The following is a 20,757-nucleotide window of genomic DNA, read 5'->3' on the forward strand; positions in this document are numbered from 1 at the left end:
ACCGCCACCGCTGATTAGCCAGTGACATGGCACGTTTCTACGGAGTTAGAAATTAGTGGACATAAATGTTGTCAGAACTGGAGTACTGCTGCTCATGTGATCACTTAGAGTTCCTAGAGGGTTTAATATGGCAGCAAACAATTCTGACCTCCAAATCCCCAGTGAGGGTTTTATTTATTGCTTTTATGACTTAATTAGCCTTGTCCATTCTTAATTAATGCACTTTTTAAAAGTTGCAATGTTTCATATATAGGAATTCTAGTATCCTATCCTATCCTATCCTATCCTATCCTATCCTATCCTATCCTATCCTATCCTATCTGTTCAAAAACCTTAGGTATTAAATGTCAACAGTACATGTAGGACTATTATATTATATATGATAGTATAGTCTAATAACAATGATTAGTTATTTTTTATTGTTGGCATTTTTGTATATTTAATTGGGATGACTCATTATACTTTATTTAATATGAAATAAAAGACGGAACAAGAAGTTAGAGAGGCAAAGGTTTATATTTTTTGTAATATTAAAAAGAATGCTCATTTGCTTGAAACTTATGACCTTTCAATTTAACATCAACTGCAAGAAAACAGCGAAGAAATAGATGTAATTCAAGCATATAATATCCATCAGTACGTCAAAAAATGGCCCAATAAATGATGCATTCTCTGTACTTGGGAAAGTAGGAACGCTTGTTTGATCGCTATTGTAACTATAAACAAAAACCTGGGGTGATGATGATAGAGGTAGATTTGATGTAAGTTTAAAATTACTCATTAGTTTTTTGCGACAGACCCAGTAGGATATTCTTTTTTTTTAGCCCCATCAACACGGCAATTGTTTATTAAAAGACGAAAATTCCCCTTTCCTCCTTGTAGCTTTAAACGTCTCACGGCTCTCAGAGGCAACGTCATAATCCTGCGGCCAATGAGCAGGCGAAACGAAGCCTTGGCGGATGACGTATACAGGAAATGTAAACAGGTTTCAAAAGTGTTTCAATGAACCGTTTTTATAATCGTTTATTTTTCCTCTAAAAGCTCATTTTCACCGGACAAAATCATGCAGACGTGGAGTCTCGTGTCAATTTGCGTGTTACTCGGCGTTGTTGTGAGATGGGGCGTCTCGTTAAATTCATATTCAGGTAGGAAGTGTTTTGTGTTGAGCTTAACATGCTACCCTACAGTAGTCTCCTGCTGCTGTGCTGCTTGTTTCACTATTGAGAAAAAGTTGTTTTACACGTTTACAGGTTGAACATGTAGCCGTCAGCATCCATGCGCTGGCTTTTAGAGCTAGCAGCTCCGCTCTTTTGTTGTTGTTGCGTATGTTTTGTTTCTTGCTGACATTCACTGGTGTAGTTAGCTTCACTTCACATCAGACTGAGTGGTGGGTGGTTTTCCTGCAGGGGCGGGGAAACCTCCCATGTTTGGTGACTATGAAGCCCAAAGACACTGGCAAGAAGTGACATACAACCTCCCTCTTCAGGAATGGTCAGTCTGCAAATCACTTATTTAAGATATTCAGAGCCCAGAAAACAATTGTAGCAAAACAGAAACTGCAGTATTTCTTATGCACTGTTAAATATAAAAATGATCTTTTAACGCATGCAATCTGCAGTATCTACCTGTGACATATGGTTGCATCCACTTTTATCAGAAATAAATATGACATTTATACCCCTCCAGGTATTTCAACACCACTGACAATGACTTAAACTACTGGGGTCTCGACTACCCCCCTCTCACCGCCTACCACAGCTGGATCTGTGCTTATGTGTGAGTCATTTAGAGATGATATTGTGCTTGATACTTGAATCAGGAAAGAGGAAAAAATGATAATGGTTAAGGTTTTTAGTATTACATTTAGAGCAATAACGACTCAGCTTCATGGAGTCGTGTTTTATATATTGAATATTAAATTTCTTGTCGCGTGCATCGTTTGATTTATTTTGTTTAAAACAAATTCACTTGTATCAAATTATTGAATTATGTTGTAATTGACACGTGATTTTTCCGCAGAGCCAAAATAATAAACCCAGAATGGGTGAAGCTCCACAAGTCCAGAGGTTATGAAAGTCCGGAACACAAGTTATTCATGAGAAGTACAGGTAAAGTAACTATGAGGACATAAGGTGAAAAACTTCACGATCAATATTTTACCCTAAAATAACTAACACTAACATTCAGATTATAAACCTCAACATTTTTAAGTAATACCACTGTATAAATTGAGTATCTGATATATTTCTCCTTTTTGTTTCAGTGTTGGTGGCAGATTTGTTGATATACATCCCCGCAGTGGTTTTATACTGTTTATACCTGACGGAGGGATCATCCAGGAAAAAGGTTGGAGACGGGCTGATGCTGACATATAATAGTTTTCAACTCAAAACCCGTATCGTTCGTGTTTCTCTCAGTCTGGGGATGCACCCTCATTTAAACAAATTACAGCACGGCCCTCCAAATAGGGGAATCAAGGAGTCATTAGTGCAGTATAATATGATAATATGATGTTATTGCATTTCCAAGATGTTATTACATTTTAGTGGGTCTTCATACATTTACAGTACAATCAATTTAGGGGGATAATTTTGAATGTCTCATGTCTTTAAAAGGCAGAACTAACATGTCGCCATCCAAACTATGCTGGATTTTTTATTTTTTTTTATATTGTTAGTGTTTTCTTAACTTTTTGCATGACTTTATAGAAGATTATTTTCTTTTGTGCCTAAATATGCAAACATACATTAACTTTTCTGAGCATTTTCATATAGTTTGCTGCGTATAATCAACAGCCAGTCAACTGTAATAGATTCTTTTCAGGGGATTTGCAGACGCGTTAATATCAGAGAAGCACATATTTCATTAAAGATGGTTTTATTTCATTTAAGTGGTCCAGTTTGAGGGTTTGATGCAGAACGTATTTACTCAGCATAGAGACCGGGGACATTTACAGAAACAGAGTTGTCATTTGTGCAAGTATTTCCATCTGTGCTTTTCTTATTATGATTAATTAATGGTGAATAGAAATCACTGCTGCGCCAAAGGTTTTTATTTTTTTATATTTTGCCCATTCAGGTTTCAACTTTACTCTGCATTCTACTCTACCCAGGGCTAACTCTCATTGACTATGGACATTTCCAGTATCCTTTATGCAAAGGTGAACTTCTACTCTGTATGTATGGTATTTTGCCTTGAAATGAAATGAATTAAGGGCCAACAAATATATATTTTCAAAGAGCTTTCATATCAGCTTTGCGGCTGCATTCTTGAACTTGAAATAACACAGCGTGTCCTATTAAGTGCAACTGAAAGAAAAACATAGCTCCGGAAAAACTCAGATTTGCGCATTCGGCCCCAGAGCAACATTGTGTAAAAAGTGTTTACCGCTTCAAGATATTGTATGGGGAATTTCTGCACATCATGTGCTGATATCATGGGAGTGCTTCTTTTATTAAGGGTTCAAAAGAAAGAAACTCAAGCTGACCCAGGACACGTTATTTCATTCACGCAGTGTTATTTCGTCGCATTATGAAACTATTTTCACAAAAAATAATCAGAAAAAATATGATTTTAAACCTTTGTTATTCAAACCGCTGTGAAAGTGGTAAAGAAATGTGTGCACGAAGCATCAGAAGTTTATTGATTCCCGATCGGCTGCTGTTTTTGAGGTTGAACCTCCCTGTGCAGTATTAACCTTAACAGTATTAGGTACAATGGAGTGAGCCTGGGCTTGGCCTTGTGGGGGGTTCTGGCTCTGGGTCTGGGCTGGGATGTGTTGGGCTCCATGGCCTTCTCCCTCGCTCTTAACTACAAACAGATGGAGCTGTACCACGCCCTGCCCTTCTTCTGTTACCTGCTGGGAAAGTGCCTCAAACTTGGCCTGATGGGCCGCGGGTGAGTCTTACTTGATTTTTTGATTCATACGAAGCGGGGTTCAGACATTCACGTTCGGCTCGGGGTGGCTCACAATAACTCCCTCAGCATTTCATCTAGTGGTATGAACAGATCAAAGTTTACATTTGTCCAGTTGGGTTTATGTCTAAACGCCTGCAAAACAACGGGCATTCCCATCATGCTCAGCTGCACTCTTGTGTTTAGTGCTGATTGGCAATTGCCCCATGTTAGCGTGCTGACAGCAGCGTTTAGCTCAAAGCAACAGCGCGTCCAAGTACAGCGTCACGGGCTCGCTAGCATTGCTGCGGAGCCTCGGCCTCGCTTTTACATTTCTTTGACGTATGCAGTCGCGTACGCGAACAGTATTCAGCGTCAGTGGCCGTATTTTCAAAAAAGGTCAACATGATATAGTGCACTAATTATAGAGTGCGGTCAAGTACTGGAAGGCAAGCTCCAGCAAGAAAACGCAAAGGAGATTTATATTTATGTCTGTGAAATTCAGATTATTCAGCAGTACATTATTCAGATGCACCAACTGATTGCTCACACTGGATATGTAATTTCAGCGTATAAGAGAGCAGTGTCCTCAGGAGAGACACAGAATGGCTGAGGTAATATGATTGGATGCTGTTACCAGTGTCTGTTTATCTAGTAACAATGTACCAAGGGCATTTAGTAGCAAATGGAGAGCTGGATTAGAAGGCCCCGGGGGGAAGATATGTCCAGATGACACTCTCGCCATGCCCAAACTCCTCAGCTATGCCTGTGTGTGCAACTTAACCAGCAGCTTCACAGTTACAGCTGACAAGATATCCTGACCTACACTGAAGACTTTCAGCTGATGCATGGCTTTCACTGCATTCCTCGGCACAAGGGTCAAATCCCAAATTTAGGACTTGCAGACAGTATGCACTAATTGTTTGAGGGATCTCAGTAGACATAGGCAAACTCGAGTTACATGCCAATGTCAACATTTATATTTGTAGAAGGGATGGGTACAGAGACTTGCAAATTTATTTAAGAAATGCTTCGTTTCTTTATTTGTACTCCGTTTTCACCTTTTACACTGAGAGATGATGTTTGTTTCTTGTTGCATAGGCTTTTCCTGCTGGTGAGAATTGCAGCAACAGTGTTGGTGACTTTTGCCCTCTGCTGGTTGCCCTTCCTGTCTGACCCCAGCCAGGCCTCGCAGGTGGTCAGGAGGATCTTTCCCGTGGCTCGTGGTCTGTTTGAGGTACAGCGTGGTTTTTTATATATATATTAAAAAAATAAAAATAAAAACGAAGCCTGAAATCCACATCTGAGACGCTCAATCTTCCCTAGAGAACAACTCTTATCAAGAAAAACACTTGTGCTCCTGTCATGCACACATCTAAGAATAGCCACATTCTTCTTGCGGTTCCAGTGTGTCCTTTACACAAAAAGGGGGAAGACGTTAAAATCCTCCGGACAGAATTCGAACGTATAAGTCAAGCGTTGTGAGATGATCCATACAGGTCACATGGACATGTCTTGTTTGTTGCCCCCTGAGGTGGAACAGATGGTTAACCTTCTCACAGTCGCCTGTGGTTGAACTCAATGTGACTTCTGAGAAAAGCAATAAAATGGAATAAAATAACAGCATTAACTAAGAATTAAAACATTTATGTAAGGGACAGTAAGATCAGAGGAGAGGGGAAGACGATTATAAAATGGTAGAGGGTTATGTGTTCTTTTTACTGAAGGGAGATGAGCTTGAAAGTTTGCGAGAGCAGAGAATTTGTGGTGCTCAGAATTTTATTTAAGTTTTTTTTAACTACAGAAATGTAACTACCCCAATGTACAAAGTAATCATGGTGCATAATAAAAATAGGTGTAATATATAGTGCTAAATTATATTTATTGTTCATCATTGTGATGCTAAAGTGAATGATTACATAGAAAAAAATTAAAAATATATATATATTTATATATATTTTTATTATTAATACATAACTTGTATAGATAATTGATTGGAATCAGAAAGTTAATGCTAAAATATAGAAAAATAAGTACACACATATATGTATATATAATGCTTAAAACGTAAAGGAAAAATAGGTACTTAAAATACCGCTGGTTATTATTCCTCCCAAGGTTCAGTCTATGTATGTAGCAGCTGTCCATTTATAAATGGAGAGTGGATGTATTGTCATCACTCTCTTAGATTTGCCATAAATCTATTCTTTTCCGATAATGGGGCAAAGGTATTGCAGCGTGTTTCTAGGTTAAGGTGAGGGTTTAAATACTCCTCGTCCAAATGATTCCCCCATCTGGTGTGATCATAACACCGAAAACTGGATCCTTCATTCATTCAGTTTGTAATGAATAGTTCTTTTTTTTTGTTTTTGTTTTATTTCCAGTTCAAATTCAATTTAAATTTATTTATTATAACTCATCTGATGTCATTTATGTGGAAACAGGATGTGGTTTGTGACATATAACAGTGAGAAATCATTCTGATCCGTTACAGGAGAACATGACGTTTTACAGAATAGGATTTGTTATTGGTGGTTTGTTTATTTCCGCTTGAAAACAAAACAAAAAAAAAAAAAAAACACGTCATGTTTGCAACAATTTCTAGCACACGGCTTCGCTTTTAAAAAGCCAGGCGCGCTCGCCGCTCTCTACGCCCCGCTCCGTACTCTTCCACCCCTCGAGTGCTTAGCCAGTTGGAAATCGATACCCCCAGGATCAAAGAAAACAGTGGAATAAAATGGTGAAAGGTCAGGAGATCAGTTTCACTCTATCTCTGGGAGGTGTCGGGGTTCGAGACGTACAGTCGGAGGGTATCGATAAATCTCCCTAATTTATGGCCGGGTTGTTTTCAGCACTTCATAGCGCAGCCATGTTGCAGCCGTATGGACTGATGAGTGGGGCGAGTGCTGCACTCAGAGGCGTATCGGAGCACATCCGACAACTGCTGCCGGCTACCGACCGACTGCGTCTTTGGAAAACAGACACACAAGTGTACGCTTGGCTGTTTTACACGAGCGCGCATATTTGTGTACTGTGGTCAGTCGGCTTATAGCGTGGTCATTGAAATGTGATATTAATAAAAAAAGGAAAGTGATGAGAGTGAACAAGAGTAGTTGAAACACTTCAACCAGTGCTGAAAGCTGTCATGGAAGAAGCGGGTCTAAAGTGACTGTGTGTGTGTGTGTTTCCGTGCCGGCCCGTGTGACTGACAGCCCGGAGGCCAAGCTTTGCAGCTCTCGTTTCTGAAACCCTGTAACCCGCCGCTGTCCCGGTCCCCGAGGTGGCACCCACCACAAGGTGTCATGGATGTGAGAAGTAATTGAAAATTCTGCCAGGGGAGCGGAGGGTCAGTATTTGTTCAACGAACTGATGCAAACATAATACACAGGGTGTGAGAGACACTATACTCCCCTGTGAGGACGGCATGAGGGGGCTGTCGGGGCGAGCACTTCTGAACTAATTGTGAAATTGTGCACGTAAGAAGACGCCCCGGACAAGGGGTCGGCGCGTCGAGAAAGAGCGGTGGGCAAGAGGGGGGCCGGTGACTGGTGGTCCTGCCGGCTTCTGGGAGGGAGCAGTTGTAAGTTTACCCACTGAGTGGCATTCTGGCGTCTCACGTTGCTGCCTGCACACAAAAATGGCACCAAATGCTTCTCCCTGTGAAATTCCAATCCAGCTTATAGGTGAAGGAGCCGCGCTGCTCTCGCCCTCTTACATTTGCCGCCCCTTAACCCCCTCCTCCCCTCCTCCTCCTCCTCCTCCTCCTTCTTAATCGTTCATGTGTTGCCTTCAGGCGGCGTCCAGGAACATTCCCATAGTGGTTATTTGGAGCGGGGAAGCAGCGAGGAAAGAGAGAAGGATGAGGCTGAGATAACACAACACTGGACAGCCTGGTGCTGCTGACTAGGCTGCCATTAAGATCCACACAGCTGTGCGGTGAGCAGCTGTAGCACAGAGGAGAGAGAGAGGTGGACAGAAATAGTTTTTCTAGACAGGGTCAACCGCGGTCTAATCATAAAGCCGATCTAGACGGGGCGTCTCTGTGTTGTGCGATATCGCGGCGCATACTGGTGGCTTTGGGCTCAATGTGTGTGTGATCCGCACACACAACTGCTTAAGGCCTCAAATCAGCTGAAGCGCGCGCATGCACACACACAACGACCTCTTCATCCGAGCTCAACTTAGAAAGCGCAAGTATTTTTCAGCAGGTGTGAAGGTTGAAGCGCGACATCTAGAAACTTGATTTACCTGACACCCATCATAAAAGAGAAAGTTATTTAGTTTTCATATACATATATACAAATGTCGATATAGACAATATAAAATCTTAAAAGTAGAATTTAAAATAGATACATAAAATATATAAAAAAATAAGGCATTAGTTGATCATGATGAATGAATGTGCAGTTTTCTGCATGCAACTATGAAAACATGCTAATGTTTTCATATTACTACACCACAATACTTTATAAGCAGAATAGTAAAATAAAATAAAACATTACTATTCAGTAACTGTCAGAGCTATAGTTTTAACTGAGATATTAAATTACGCATTTCTTTCTTTTTTTGATTAAAAGCCTAAAAACAAATCTAATTACAGAGAGAAATGTTCAACATAATGAAAAGATGTTGTTCTGCGTCATTGCTCTGTGGTTGGTCTCTATTTGCTGGTTATGCGGAAACTACTCTGGTTTGACACTTGACCTTCTACAAATAAGTTTACAAATAGGTCCCATGCTTTTCCTGACACAGGAGTAAATTTATGATGGAGGGCTACGTACAAATATCCCTCTGGAATCTTTAGAGGAATTTTTATTGCAGTATCAGAGGGAGGAAAGGATTACTTTGAGGAACAAAACTTTCTCATCCAAAATTGGATTGAACACAGAAAGACGTATGCTGAATTTGATTTCGTCTGACATCAGTTCTCATTTAACCGAGTGGTGTTTTTTTTTTGTAGGATAAGGTGGCTAACACGTGGTGCAGCCTGAACACCCTGATAAAGATCAGATCCATTCTGCCGGCAGACTCCCAGCTCTACCTCAGGTAATCCCCCTCTCTCTGTTTAACAAGTTTCACTTTATTCCCCCCTGTCTTCTTCTTACGTTTTGCCGTGTCGCCCTGTCTTTTCTTTTATCACTGCCTCCCCTCCTGGCTCTTGTTTTCTCTCCTATCGTTTTCCGGGAAAGCCGAGCTCGCCCTTGGGAATGTGGCGGGTGGAAATGAGATGATCCCTTAAGGAAACGTCTTGTGAGGAACTTCTGAACACAAATCACTGTTGTTTCAGAAAATACACAGACAGCACGTTACACTGCTGTAGAGATACTAAGAAAAAAAAAAAATGTATACAATAATGGAGGCAGAACGAATCAAAGACATATGTTATTAGATGATGTGATACTGTAAAGGCAGGGGAGAGAGAAACAGATTTCAGACTCTCACCGGAGAATCAAATTTATTAAAGGTTATTTGGTCCAAAAGCTGAGCCAATGTGCAGTCACCGTTAGAAAACCCTGATGCGACAGTTGTGTCATGGTGGGGCCTGCTTAAATAACCTAGCACGCTAAATTTAGGGGTCCTGTGTTCGCAGCATGGACACGTTTCTGCCAGACTGCTAAGTCCAGGGATCAAGTCGGACTTCTTTTACTGTAGTGCATTTCAAACAAATGAAAAACACTCTTGTCTTTTTGGCGCGGGGAGTGGATTGCTAAATGCTCTGGTGTGGGTGTACTGTGTACATAAAATGAATCAGCTGTGAAAAGTGATCCATGTCCTTCCGGACCGCAGAACCCTGCCCTGCGCATAACACACGCATAGCACTCCGGCTTTCGTGCGCACTAAATACCCACTTACTGGTCCTTCATCAGTACTATCCATCTTTCTGTCTTTTCATCGGGCTATTTATCTGTATTTGCTCGTCTCTGTCGCTTGCACAATTTGTAGTACAAACACATTGTTGCCCTAACACCTCGAACTAACTCGCTGCCCGACCTCTTGGCACATTTATACACATTCACTCTGACACATAGTCAGGCTCTTCCGGGGCCTCTATCCCCAGCAGGTGACAATTGAGGGGTTAAACTAATGCCTGGTAACCTCAAGAAGGGGCTGTTATTTGGTCGGTTCCCACGCAGCAGACGTCTTAGTCGTAGAGGAGGGGGTTTGTGACATGAATTATTGATCGTCTGCATATCAAAATCAGATCTTTGACATGACGCTGTTCATTAAACGGTAGAACGATTTACAAGCAAACCTGGAACCATAAGCAGTTTAATTATACTGCAGCACCGACTTTATACTTCAAGTTTGCTGCTTTGCCTTTTTTTTTTTCCCTTTTGTTGTAACTTCAACTTTCATTTTTATTTGTTTTTCAGCTTCGCCTGCACTCTGCTGGCAGTTCTGCCTTCTTCTATCAGACTGCTGACAAAGCCCACCTTCTGGCAATTTAAACTGGCTTTGGTGAGTGAATCTACTGACCCTACACTTATATAGAGAGACGAGGCCCGCGTTTCCAACCACTGGGCATTATGGCTCATATATTTAAATTAAAAACATTTACTATTTATTGTTTTACCAATATCCTCTATTTCACTTTTAGGCCAATTCATCTCTTGCATTCTTCCTCTTCTCCTATCAAGTCCATGAGAAGTCCATCCTGTTGGCTGCCTTGTAAGTACGGAGGAGATAACTTTCTCACAAATCTAAATTGTGCATTCTCTGTCATGTGGTCATTTCTGAAATATTCACGAGTTTCGATTGAATTTCTACTCACAAAACGAGCCTCATCCTCATTACACATGCATTCTAAATTATTTCTTGCAGAGATAATCCTAAAAATACGCACGCACTTCGTAAAAGTGACGTCATGCTCCTGCTGTCTCCGTGCAGACAGACCCGCCAACACCAAGGTTATTCACCACAAACCCAGCTTCCATCGTCATGATATGTGATGTGGTGCGTTAAAAGGGTTCAATGCACACGTGAGCGTAAAGATCTTGAATGTGTGTGTGCATCGTTTATTGTTTACTCCCATATGTATGAAGCTGTAGGTAGAGAGCGAAGCCCGGGATAGATTCGACAGCGAGGGATTTGGTTCCTAGATCTGGGCTCATCTATTAATCTAGATTAGGGTAGATTGTTGCTTTATTAACTATCGAGTTATATCTCCCACCTGTCCCCCTGAATCAATCAGTAATGCATGTCCAGGGATTAGGAAAGAATGGCAGGCGGCAGCTTGGGGTGTTGTTTGCGCAGGATCAATTATTGGGCTGTAACAGGATCGCCAAAGAGCACTGACTGTAATTATGGGCTCAGGGACTGGTGGAAAGTGCCCCCCTCGGATCGGAGTGCGTGGCTAGCTCTGATATGAGCAACTAGGTTCAATTATCGATGGGCATTTATACTCAGACGGACATATATGCATGAATGTATCTCTGTTACTTCTTGCCAAAATGTGTCTGTAAAGTTCTGTGGTGTTAAGATCAAGAACATGTTATTGAAATAATGTACAACTCAAGCCGACTGCCTTGTGAAGAACATTTTACGCACATGATATCCAGCTCTGACATGACCTCACTTCTGTCTTAGGGTCAATAAAACTTACTTGCTGAACTGAACTGTGAGTTTATTCTAATATTCTTCTCTTTTCAGGCCTGTCTGCCTCCTTCTGAATGACCTCCCCTTGATTGTCATTTGGTTCCTGCAGGCCTCAACATTCAGGTATGATAAATTTGAGAATAGTTTTGTGGTGTTGCCATGCAAGGAACAAATGCTAATTCTTACTGCTAGACATTAGTTAGAGGCCTTAAGGCTCTTTTACGATACTGCAGGACATAGACGCTGTTACATGCTAATGTAGCCTACGCTGGTACAAGCCATTTATACTTGTGCGCTTGTCAGTCTTGGCGCTGTGTCTTTTTTGACCGTCCAGTTAATTTTTGTTTCTACTTCCTGCTTCACATTCAACAATAGTGACTGAAAGGACAAAAGACGAGTCATGCAAATGTTCCTCAGTTAATCTTTCCTCGACGTATTCCGTGTCTATTGATCCAAAATCAAAAATTGCGGCGCTGGAGAAGCAGCCGGAAACACTAAAGTGCTAGCTTAATTGAAACTATGTGGCTGTAGCTTAATTGACTCAGAAACCTTAAATCACCTGATAGTGGTGATGTTTGTAGCTTACTAACTGTAGTTTAAATATTTTCTTCTGTTACCCTTTAGTAAAGCAGAACTTTTTAATTTTTGAAAGAAAAGACTGCAGAACTTTAGTAGAACTCACCAGCAATCGTCACTTCATTTCTTCTACTCGGCCCCTTGAAACCTAATAGAAATAGTGTGTGAATGAAGTATGTTGAGGGCTGAGCTGAGCACCATGAATGGAAAAGACTGGTAGTGCTGCAAATGCTCCATCCAACTTTCACCAGCTGTTGTTAAATTCTTCCGGCAGCACTAATTGTTGTGCGTGTGGTTTAGTATAAGGATATGTGGGGATTACACGGAATAGTCTGCGTGCCTGCCGTCTAAGTGTGTTGTGTAGGGACAGGAGGTCATTCTGTAGCTGCTTCCCAGTACTGTCCCCATTTCACATTATGTGCATCCTCTCCAGACTCTGTCATTTAAATAAAAAAATACATCTTTTGTTAGCATAATTGGTTGAATGAATGGTCAAGCATGGGCATTTTAAGAGGTCTGAATGCAGCCAGTTTGCTTAAATAGAGGAAGTATGTATTTCTAAAATGTGAAACATTTATCTGCTGAATGGGACTTTTTTTTTTTTTTTTTGTTCGAATAAGTGTCTGAATAGGTAGCTTGTTGCGGGTGGGTAGGTTTTTATTAGCTGGGGTGATGTGCGATTTACTATGAGTCAACTGTTGTTCTTGCCCGTGCCCCTCTGCTAAACTAAGATAAGCTCTGCATGAATGTCACAGCCATGTCTCCCCAGGGAACAGACTTCTCGTACGGGCCTGCACGATAAAAGCTGCGTGGTTTACTGTTGCCCTGTTCTCCGCTAATGTGATGCTGAACTTAGTGATGTACTGTTTAACATATATATCTATTATATGAGCTGCTGTAGCTGTGGAAAAAGAATAGATTTTTCAAAATATTCCCTGAATATTTAAAATTATACTGCATCTGCCTATTAATGTTGCACCAGTGTGTATTGTATCTCAAGCTCTAGAGTATTTATATATAATATGAAATAAACTACATTGCTCTGGACAAAAACATAAGAAAAGGAAACCCACGTTCTAACCTATAAATGTACCATTGTTTTTGTCCTTGCCCCACTGTACAGCATGCTGCCTCTGTTCCTGAAGGACGGCCTGCTGGTGCCGTACGTTGTGACCTCCACGGCCTTCCTCTACTTCACCATCTATCTGCTGTCTGCGCTGGACCACTGTTCAGAGGATGAGCTTAGACTGGGCGCCTACAAGAAGCTGTTTTTCTGCCTAGCCAGAATGGACCTGGCCTGGATAGTGAGATGGAAGGTGAGTGTTCGATGTCGTTACATCTATCAATATAGTTCATGCAAAACTATGTGCACAGGTTTAATCACTTGCATACACCTATGCAAATATAAATATATATATATATATAATATAAATCAACTTTTAAGGTATTTTCATGATATAATAGTAACACATTTTGATATGTAGTTATGATCTGTTATTTATAATTATTACAGAAATATTATATAGAACCTTTCTGATTGAATGTAACACAATATTGTAGTTTCTCAAATCTAAGTTAGTTACTTTACTTCTTCTACTTGGATATAAACAGTATACATTATCACACAGTAGAGAATGATTCTCATATATTAAATGGTTATGGTTGCAGTTTCAAGTAGTTGCTAATAAAAGTGAGTAGAGGTCATAAACAGAACATAGAAAAAAAAAGATGGAGGAAGTATAGCTTTACAATCCTTGTGAAATCATATAAAAAGAGTTTTTAAACGTTGTGATCTTGAACTTTACGTCACATAAACACTGGTACCAATTTTCCGCAAAATGTTTCCAAAAATGCTGACGACTCATCCTGCACTACGAGGTGCGTATGTACTGCACTTCTTCCAATGAAATGCTTCCTCAAATTTTCGCGTCGCTTCTTCCCGAGCAGCAGTGCGCCGGCATGGGCTCTTGACTGATCATGTGTTGACGGTTCCTGCTCAGGCCATTAGAGCCGACTGGGCCGTAGGGGAGGGAGCGGTCTAGCTCTGTTTTTGTGGGAACAAGTAAATAGAGCTGAGATGGGGACTTTAAGTTTAAAGTATATTTCCTTTATGCTGTAGGTTTGCTTTAGGTAATTTAACACTCGGTTAAATTGAGTTCACTCCTGCTCGATGTATTTCTAATATTTCAGGATCCCAGGCGGCCTGTATTTTGAAAGTGGGACTAGACCTAAATTGCGAACGTGTGAGAAGATATACCCAACTGTATAAATAAATATCATGTGCTGCTGTAAGCTGTGTAAGCTGTCCGGGGATGAACGCCGCTGCCAGCCAAAGAATTATTTATCACTTATTTAAGTTTCCACAGCATCTGAAGTGGCTTCGCCGGCAGCCCCTTAGCGACAGGGGCACTGGTAGGGTGTCAGAGATTAAGAGAAGGTGTCTTTTTATAGCGCGTGTCATTAACACAGGTTTGCCTAGATATATTTATTTACACAAGCAGCATAAATAGCGAGCCCCGATGATGGCGATAAGGTTTCATGGGTTTTGGGTGGCAGGGCGAGAGCGGGCATGAGGTGCTTCCTCCATCGTACTCGAGGACCTATCCGTAGGTCATAAAGCCTAAATAGACACATGAATGATCTTACTTTCATCACGTCTGTTTGTAACTCTGTAACAAGATAAAAAGCTATATAGGAAAAAAAAAAAAAAAAAAACTTGGCCATAATATGATATTGCAAGCCTCAATCTTCTTTTATAGCACCTCTCAAATGACCAATTTGATGTCCGTCACTCGGTGATAAATATTCAGCGTGATGTGAGAGCTGTTCCAAATTAAATCAGTCAGTGGTTGGATATTATGGGTACAGTTAAAATTAAGGAATAAGCCACCAGTGATTCATATCCTGGGGTACTTTAGTTCATGATACAACATATGAATTTAATTATCATTAAAATCGACAATAAGTTGACTAAATAAAGAACTGTGGCTGGACTCAGTGTCACTAAACCATGAAACCTTGGAAAAAGGAATATAAAATAATATTAGAAATAAGAACAGTCTTTACTGTCATTGCAGAACACAAGTTGTAGAAGGCAACGAGATATTTGGATTGGGGTGGGGGATGGAATATAAATATGAATAAAAATAGGATTATCCTACTGGGACCCAGCGTCCTCAAATGGGGACATTATGTTTTAGGTTTGTAGCAGCTTTATTTAGACCTGTTGTCCTCACAAGTAGACACTTTTGTCTGGCATGTATTACTAGTGAAGGGTCTATACACTTTTTTAATTTTTGCTAATTAACTTTTATCTATTTAAATTTAACAAATTCACAGGTACATGTTTGAGGACGTTGGGATTTCATCATTTCCAATTCTGCTTTTGCATTGGTGACTTAAATTGTAAAATACAGTGAAATAATCCCTGTGTCCACAAAATTTATTTCAAAAACTACTTCCATTTCAAAGACGATGCTTATTTTTTTATACTTCTTATGTCCTACTAATTCCAAATACCTAAAGATCTTAATGTTATCTTAAAGAAGTTAAAATGCATTCCAGCCAAATGCTTTGTTCTCAGGAGGTTGAAAATATAAATCTGACTCTGGAATACACGGATATTACATACAGAGTCGTGCTAACTGTCATATTGTAGGTGATTCACATTATGCATGGGTCGAGCTACTTGCTTTCTCCAATGTTTGCATCACAAATTCTGAGACTAGAGGCAGGGATCTTTCCAAACACATATTGTTTTACAACATATTACAATGTGACAGAAGTTAAGTTTTAGGTCAAATGATGACAACCCATCCTGAGTGAAAAGCTGTGAGACGTATAGCTTAACTCTCTGGCTGGTAATTAGAACTTGAGTTGAGATAATTTTTTGGTAGCAGCTGAGTCCATTTTGCCTCAGTCTAGACCTTTACCGTTTCTATTTTATTATGAACTCAGTGTTTTACACATGATCTTATCTCTCTGTTTTTGTTTTTAATCTGTTACAGTTCTACATCAGCATTGCAGCCATGGCCGGTCTGAGCATTGCAAGCGTGGTTCTGGTCCCTCCACCGCGTCTACCCGACCTGTTTCCCGTCTTAATTTCTGTTACTTCTTTCCTGCACTTCTTGGGAACGTTTGTATATTTCAACGTTGTTCAGTTCAGCGGGACGCCCAGTAGAAAGAGCCAGAAGAAGACCAAATAAATCAAGTTTTTTGAGATGATTTATTTTTTTGTCGAAAATTCAATTAACACTTTATCTTAATCTGCAAGAGGCCTTTCACCCATTCCAGAGTGGATCTTATATAAAATGGTGCTTCTTAGGGTATTTGGTTGGCCAAACTACAACTGTACCACAATGCCAATTCAGAGGAGCAACTGAAATAAAAGGGAAGAATAATGTCATTTTTCCTGCCTGGACCAACAAATCATGTACACGTCCAAGCTCAATCAGTCCTACTTTCTTGCTACATGTCGCCGGCTAAAAGTACAGCCAAACATAGGCAAGCATAGCATGACTATAGCTAGCTCTGTGCCAATATGCTCCAGCTACAGCAGGTGGCCACAATAATAGGAACACCTGTTGTGACATTGAGTTATTGTTAGGACCAGAGGTGTTAATTTAATTTAGTGGTAATTGGCAAAGCCATAGTTTGTGTTGGTGTTAGGTTTAATCATATTGTAAGGTGTTCCTGTTATTTTGGCCACTCTGATTGTGTCCTCGGGGGATTGGGATTAAGCACCTGATGGACTGGTCTCAGGTTTAGCCGTGTTGGTCTTTTGTCTGTTCAACTTGTTTTTACAGTTTTCTACTGTACATTTTTTTGGCATCATTAAAGTTATTTTGTACAAACTCAGTTTTTGTGAAAATAAATCAAACTCCTCAGTGTACTAAAGTGAACATCGGTTTTTACTGCCACACTGTTAAATGATTTGATTCAAAGCAGCTTCACATAAACCGTCAACATTAACCAAGTAGTCTGCTAAATCACCGCTAAAGGTCCGGCAGAGACGGAGCCAATAATTGGACAGAAATTATATCTTTCCGAGCTTTTACTCAACATCATTAAATATTCATTACAAGTCCTTGATACCACAAGGGTCCTGCACAAAAGACCTGTACATTTAAAACAAAATCAGTGAAGGGAGAGGCCCTAAAAAGAGATGATGGAAGGTGACATATCTGAACATAATGCTATAAAGTTGAAATACCACAGAAAGAGGTACAAGCAATTTCTTTCTCCAATCTCTCTGCGAGTTAATGACAGGCATAAAAAAATCCATTAGAACTATAAATGTTATCAGGTCAGCAAGGGTTGCCTGTGCATCTGAGGCTCCGGGCCGCCGGCCAGTAATGGGCTGCGGGGGCAAATAGGAGCCCGGGATCCGAGTTAACCGTTACTACAATTTGACGTGAACACAAGGGGCCAATTAGAGGTGGTGTGAAATGTGTTGCCTTGCCCCTCTATTACACATGTTTATTTAACATGATTTCATTTTGAAATATTTTACCTTTCCACTCCTCAATAGGAACAAGTGATAAATATGCAAGAAACAAAGCAGCACATTCAAAGCTATTTCTTGTCCGATTTATTCAAATTAAAAGGTGCTTAAAAGATTAACTGAATAATCAAATGTAACAACTGTGCAACTTAATATGTTGATTAAGGTAGCATGAGATAAGCCACTAAATCTAAATGGTGGGGAGATTGCATTGTCAATATAAAGTTAGTTAACACAAAGTTTGACAGGTGGTTGATCAGTTAGGTCATTCATTGAGGAAAAATCATTGGTTTGACCTTTTTTTTTTTATTAAACTGTTGAATGAGTAACTGAATGATTGAAAAGAAAATATTCAAAAAATTAATTGACAAACAACTAGTGTTATACTGGCTAACAGATTAACAAGGATTTTGCTGATCGATTTGATCATTTAGAGCGTTCAAAAAATCTCAATCTGTTCTGAGCTTCTCAAGTTTGACAGTTTTCTGCTTCTGTGTGATTCATGGCAAAATCAATATTGTTGCTTTTTGCCCGTTAGAGGAACTAAACAAGTACTTTAAAGATTTCAGACTTTATCACCATTGCACTATGATAGATAGACAGATAGTTTTTACAGTTTAAATATTAAATATCCTGTAAATCTGTTTATAAAAGCCTGCATGCATAAAACTAGACGAACAATGTGCTGTATTATGTGGCATCGTATTCAAAGTCATAATGCTGAAACGCTCCGTCGCAGGTTTGGCATGGCTGTTTACACTGGTCTTTTGTATCGGCTCTGAAACAGTTTTGGCTCACAGTCCAAATGTCTTTGCAAACAATGCTACCAGCATTAAAATAATAATTTTTTTTTCAATTTCAAGCCACTGCAAAAATAAGACTGTGTGACCAACCAGCCACTGACTGACTATATAGGATGCTCTACATCTTGTTACCACTTAAAGGCAGGTGACATGCAGAGAGTACTTTGGTTCTTAAGCCACTACCGCACATAATTACTCCTGTCAGTGGAGCTCCCAGATTTATATCTTAACCTACAAAGAAGATAAAAACTGGTCAGATGATGTAGCTGTGTCAAGGGTGCTGAGGTTTTCTTACTAACGCAGCATGGATCCTTCTATCATTCTCCACGGGGGCCTGTATCAAAACATTAGTTTTGTTTATGAGCGTGCTGGCTTTGTCCTTCACGTGGCCTCTAAGGGTGATAAAGTGAGAGTTACACGATCCACCTTAGGCAGAAATAGGAAATGTTGCTGCGAACACCAGCTGTTGCTTAGGTCGACTCGGGCAGCGAGAGGCCTCGGCCTTCCCAGGCGCTGCCAAATAAAGAGACTACTGTGTTGTATAAGACAGTTTGCCCCGCCACATTTACTTTTCAAAGGTGTTAAACTGCGCAGGTGGGGAGGATCGCATAGTTTTGGCCATAAAGGGGATGAGGGTTGCCATCTGTAAGAACATTATTTGCACAGCGTTGCGGCATTGTGGTAAATGTAGAATCAACATTTGTCAGCTGCCAGACAGAGGCACCGGCGGAGAGACGGGGGTCTAGCGTGTCAGAATCCGCTCCTACCGTTTCAGACACTTCTCCCGCCGCTGAATGACGGCTTCCGAGACATCTCAGCCTCGCAACTGACAGCGCGGATACCACATTCATCTCCCCGCCTTATCTCCGCGGGATCATAAGCACAAGAGGTGAAGAGCAATTCCATTAGCTGTCAACAGCCGAGATGCCTCGCTAACAAAAACCTGGGGAATATGGGAGAGGAAAACATGATTGTAACCCCTCTGGCACCCGGTGATATTACACACAGCGCAGTCGCTGTCAGGATTGAGCGTTCGCCGAAGAAGAGAGTTAACAGGAGGCATATTTTGCATAAACCAACGCTATCGGTTCACAAACCAAGATGTACACGCAGCAGTGGGGCTCTGTCAGCTTTTACATTTCATCCAAAATTAGAGATCATTATTTTTTTGTTTCTACCTCATCCCATAACTGATTTCAGAAAGCCGCAGAAGCAATCGTTCTTCCAGACACCATCAACAAACATAACATCCGCAGTCAGACATTTACAGGTCTTTTCTGTGATCTATGTATTATTATATCCTATTATACCATTATTGTATCCTTTATTGTTTTTAGTCCAACCCTTTACTATATTTGCATATTAAAAATACTTATTTTCTTGCCACATAAACAAGCATCACTGATGTATATTGTTGCCGCCCAAAATAAAATGCGGTGACATTTACTAAGCCAGAAATCTGAAAAGACTGCATACTCTGCAATCCAAAGGTGTCGATCGAAGGCCACCGGCTCCAGTCGGACCAAAAACAGTCTAATATACAACTCTCCCGTTTAATTGGAACCATGTGTTCAATCAGAAAACATAAAACTCCCCGTGGGTAGGTGGCATCTGTCCGTGAGCCCTCCCACGATTGATGTGCCAGAGGAGCCCGGGCTGCAACCCCGCGACACAGCCCCCATCACTTTTATGACGTCTTAAGGAATCTTCTTTTTAATCCAGCCCATTACTGCTGACATACAAATCTTCCCCAACGTGGTCCCATCTATGGCCTGATCAATTTTTACACTGCTGAGGCATACCCTTTCCCCCTCATTTTGTCATCTCAAAATTCATATCATATAGGATTTCCTTATGGGGAAAACTGCAATAAAAATACGTTACCAGTCCGAAGATGTGCACCAGTCAGTACCTGACTGTTGCTAAAAATCTTCAGCGAAAATAAAATTTGTTTCTGTAGTAAGCAGAACTGTTTAAATGTTATTTATTTTTATGTTCGTAAGAAAATATATTGTGAAGTGCAGCATTGATTTAGAACATAACCATGTCTCGATACGGGTTGGAGGGCCTGAATTTATGAATCCTTTGCACAACTCCTTTAATTGAATTTTCCAAATCTCTCACCACACACAAATAATCAATACCTACTGCTGAGGGAAACTTGCCTCAGAATTATTAGGGCCTTTCTTTTTCAATTTTGTAGTCATCAGCACATACAGGCGCTGCGGGTATTTGTAATGCCGCAACTATACCCGAAGGATTTATGCTCGCCCCAAGCCTGATTTCTCACCGAAAGTGACTTCTTTAGAATGCTTACTGAAACTTTTGTTAACCTTAAAAGGACAATCGTAAGCGCTTCTCCGCGCTGCGCCCCTCGCTCCGAGG

The 20,757-nt window shown here is 40.5% G+C and overlaps 1 protein-coding gene and 1 long non-coding RNA gene across 2 annotated transcripts in view; one reads left to right on the forward strand and one right to left on the reverse strand.

Moving 5' to 3' along the window:
- The window catches only part of LOC125008852, a 29,128-nt gene that overhangs the window by 3,375 nt on the left and 4,996 nt on the right, over positions 1 to 20,757 (reverse strand). The gene's annotated exons all lie outside the window — the stretch shown is intronic.
- On the forward strand, positions 963 to 16,957 carry alg6 (ALG6 alpha-1,3-glucosyltransferase). The gene is made up of 14 exons (XM_047586181.1): positions 963 to 1,145; positions 1,407 to 1,491; positions 1,687 to 1,776; positions 2,020 to 2,108; positions 2,264 to 2,346; positions 3,079 to 3,143; positions 3,712 to 3,897; positions 4,996 to 5,131; positions 8,855 to 8,940; positions 10,269 to 10,353; positions 10,493 to 10,563; positions 11,545 to 11,613; positions 13,190 to 13,382; positions 16,074 to 16,957. The coding sequence occupies exons 1-14, from the start codon at positions 1,064 to 1,066 to the stop codon at positions 16,269 to 16,271; spliced, it is 1,518 nt and encodes a 505-aa protein (XP_047442137.1). The 5' UTR covers positions 963 to 1,063; the 3' UTR covers positions 16,272 to 16,957.

Source organism: Mugil cephalus, chromosome 6 (genome assembly GCF_022458985.1).
Source record: "Mugil cephalus isolate CIBA_MC_2020 chromosome 6, CIBA_Mcephalus_1.1, whole genome shotgun sequence".
Classification (NCBI taxonomy): domain Eukaryota; kingdom Metazoa; phylum Chordata; class Actinopteri; order Mugiliformes; family Mugilidae; genus Mugil; species Mugil cephalus.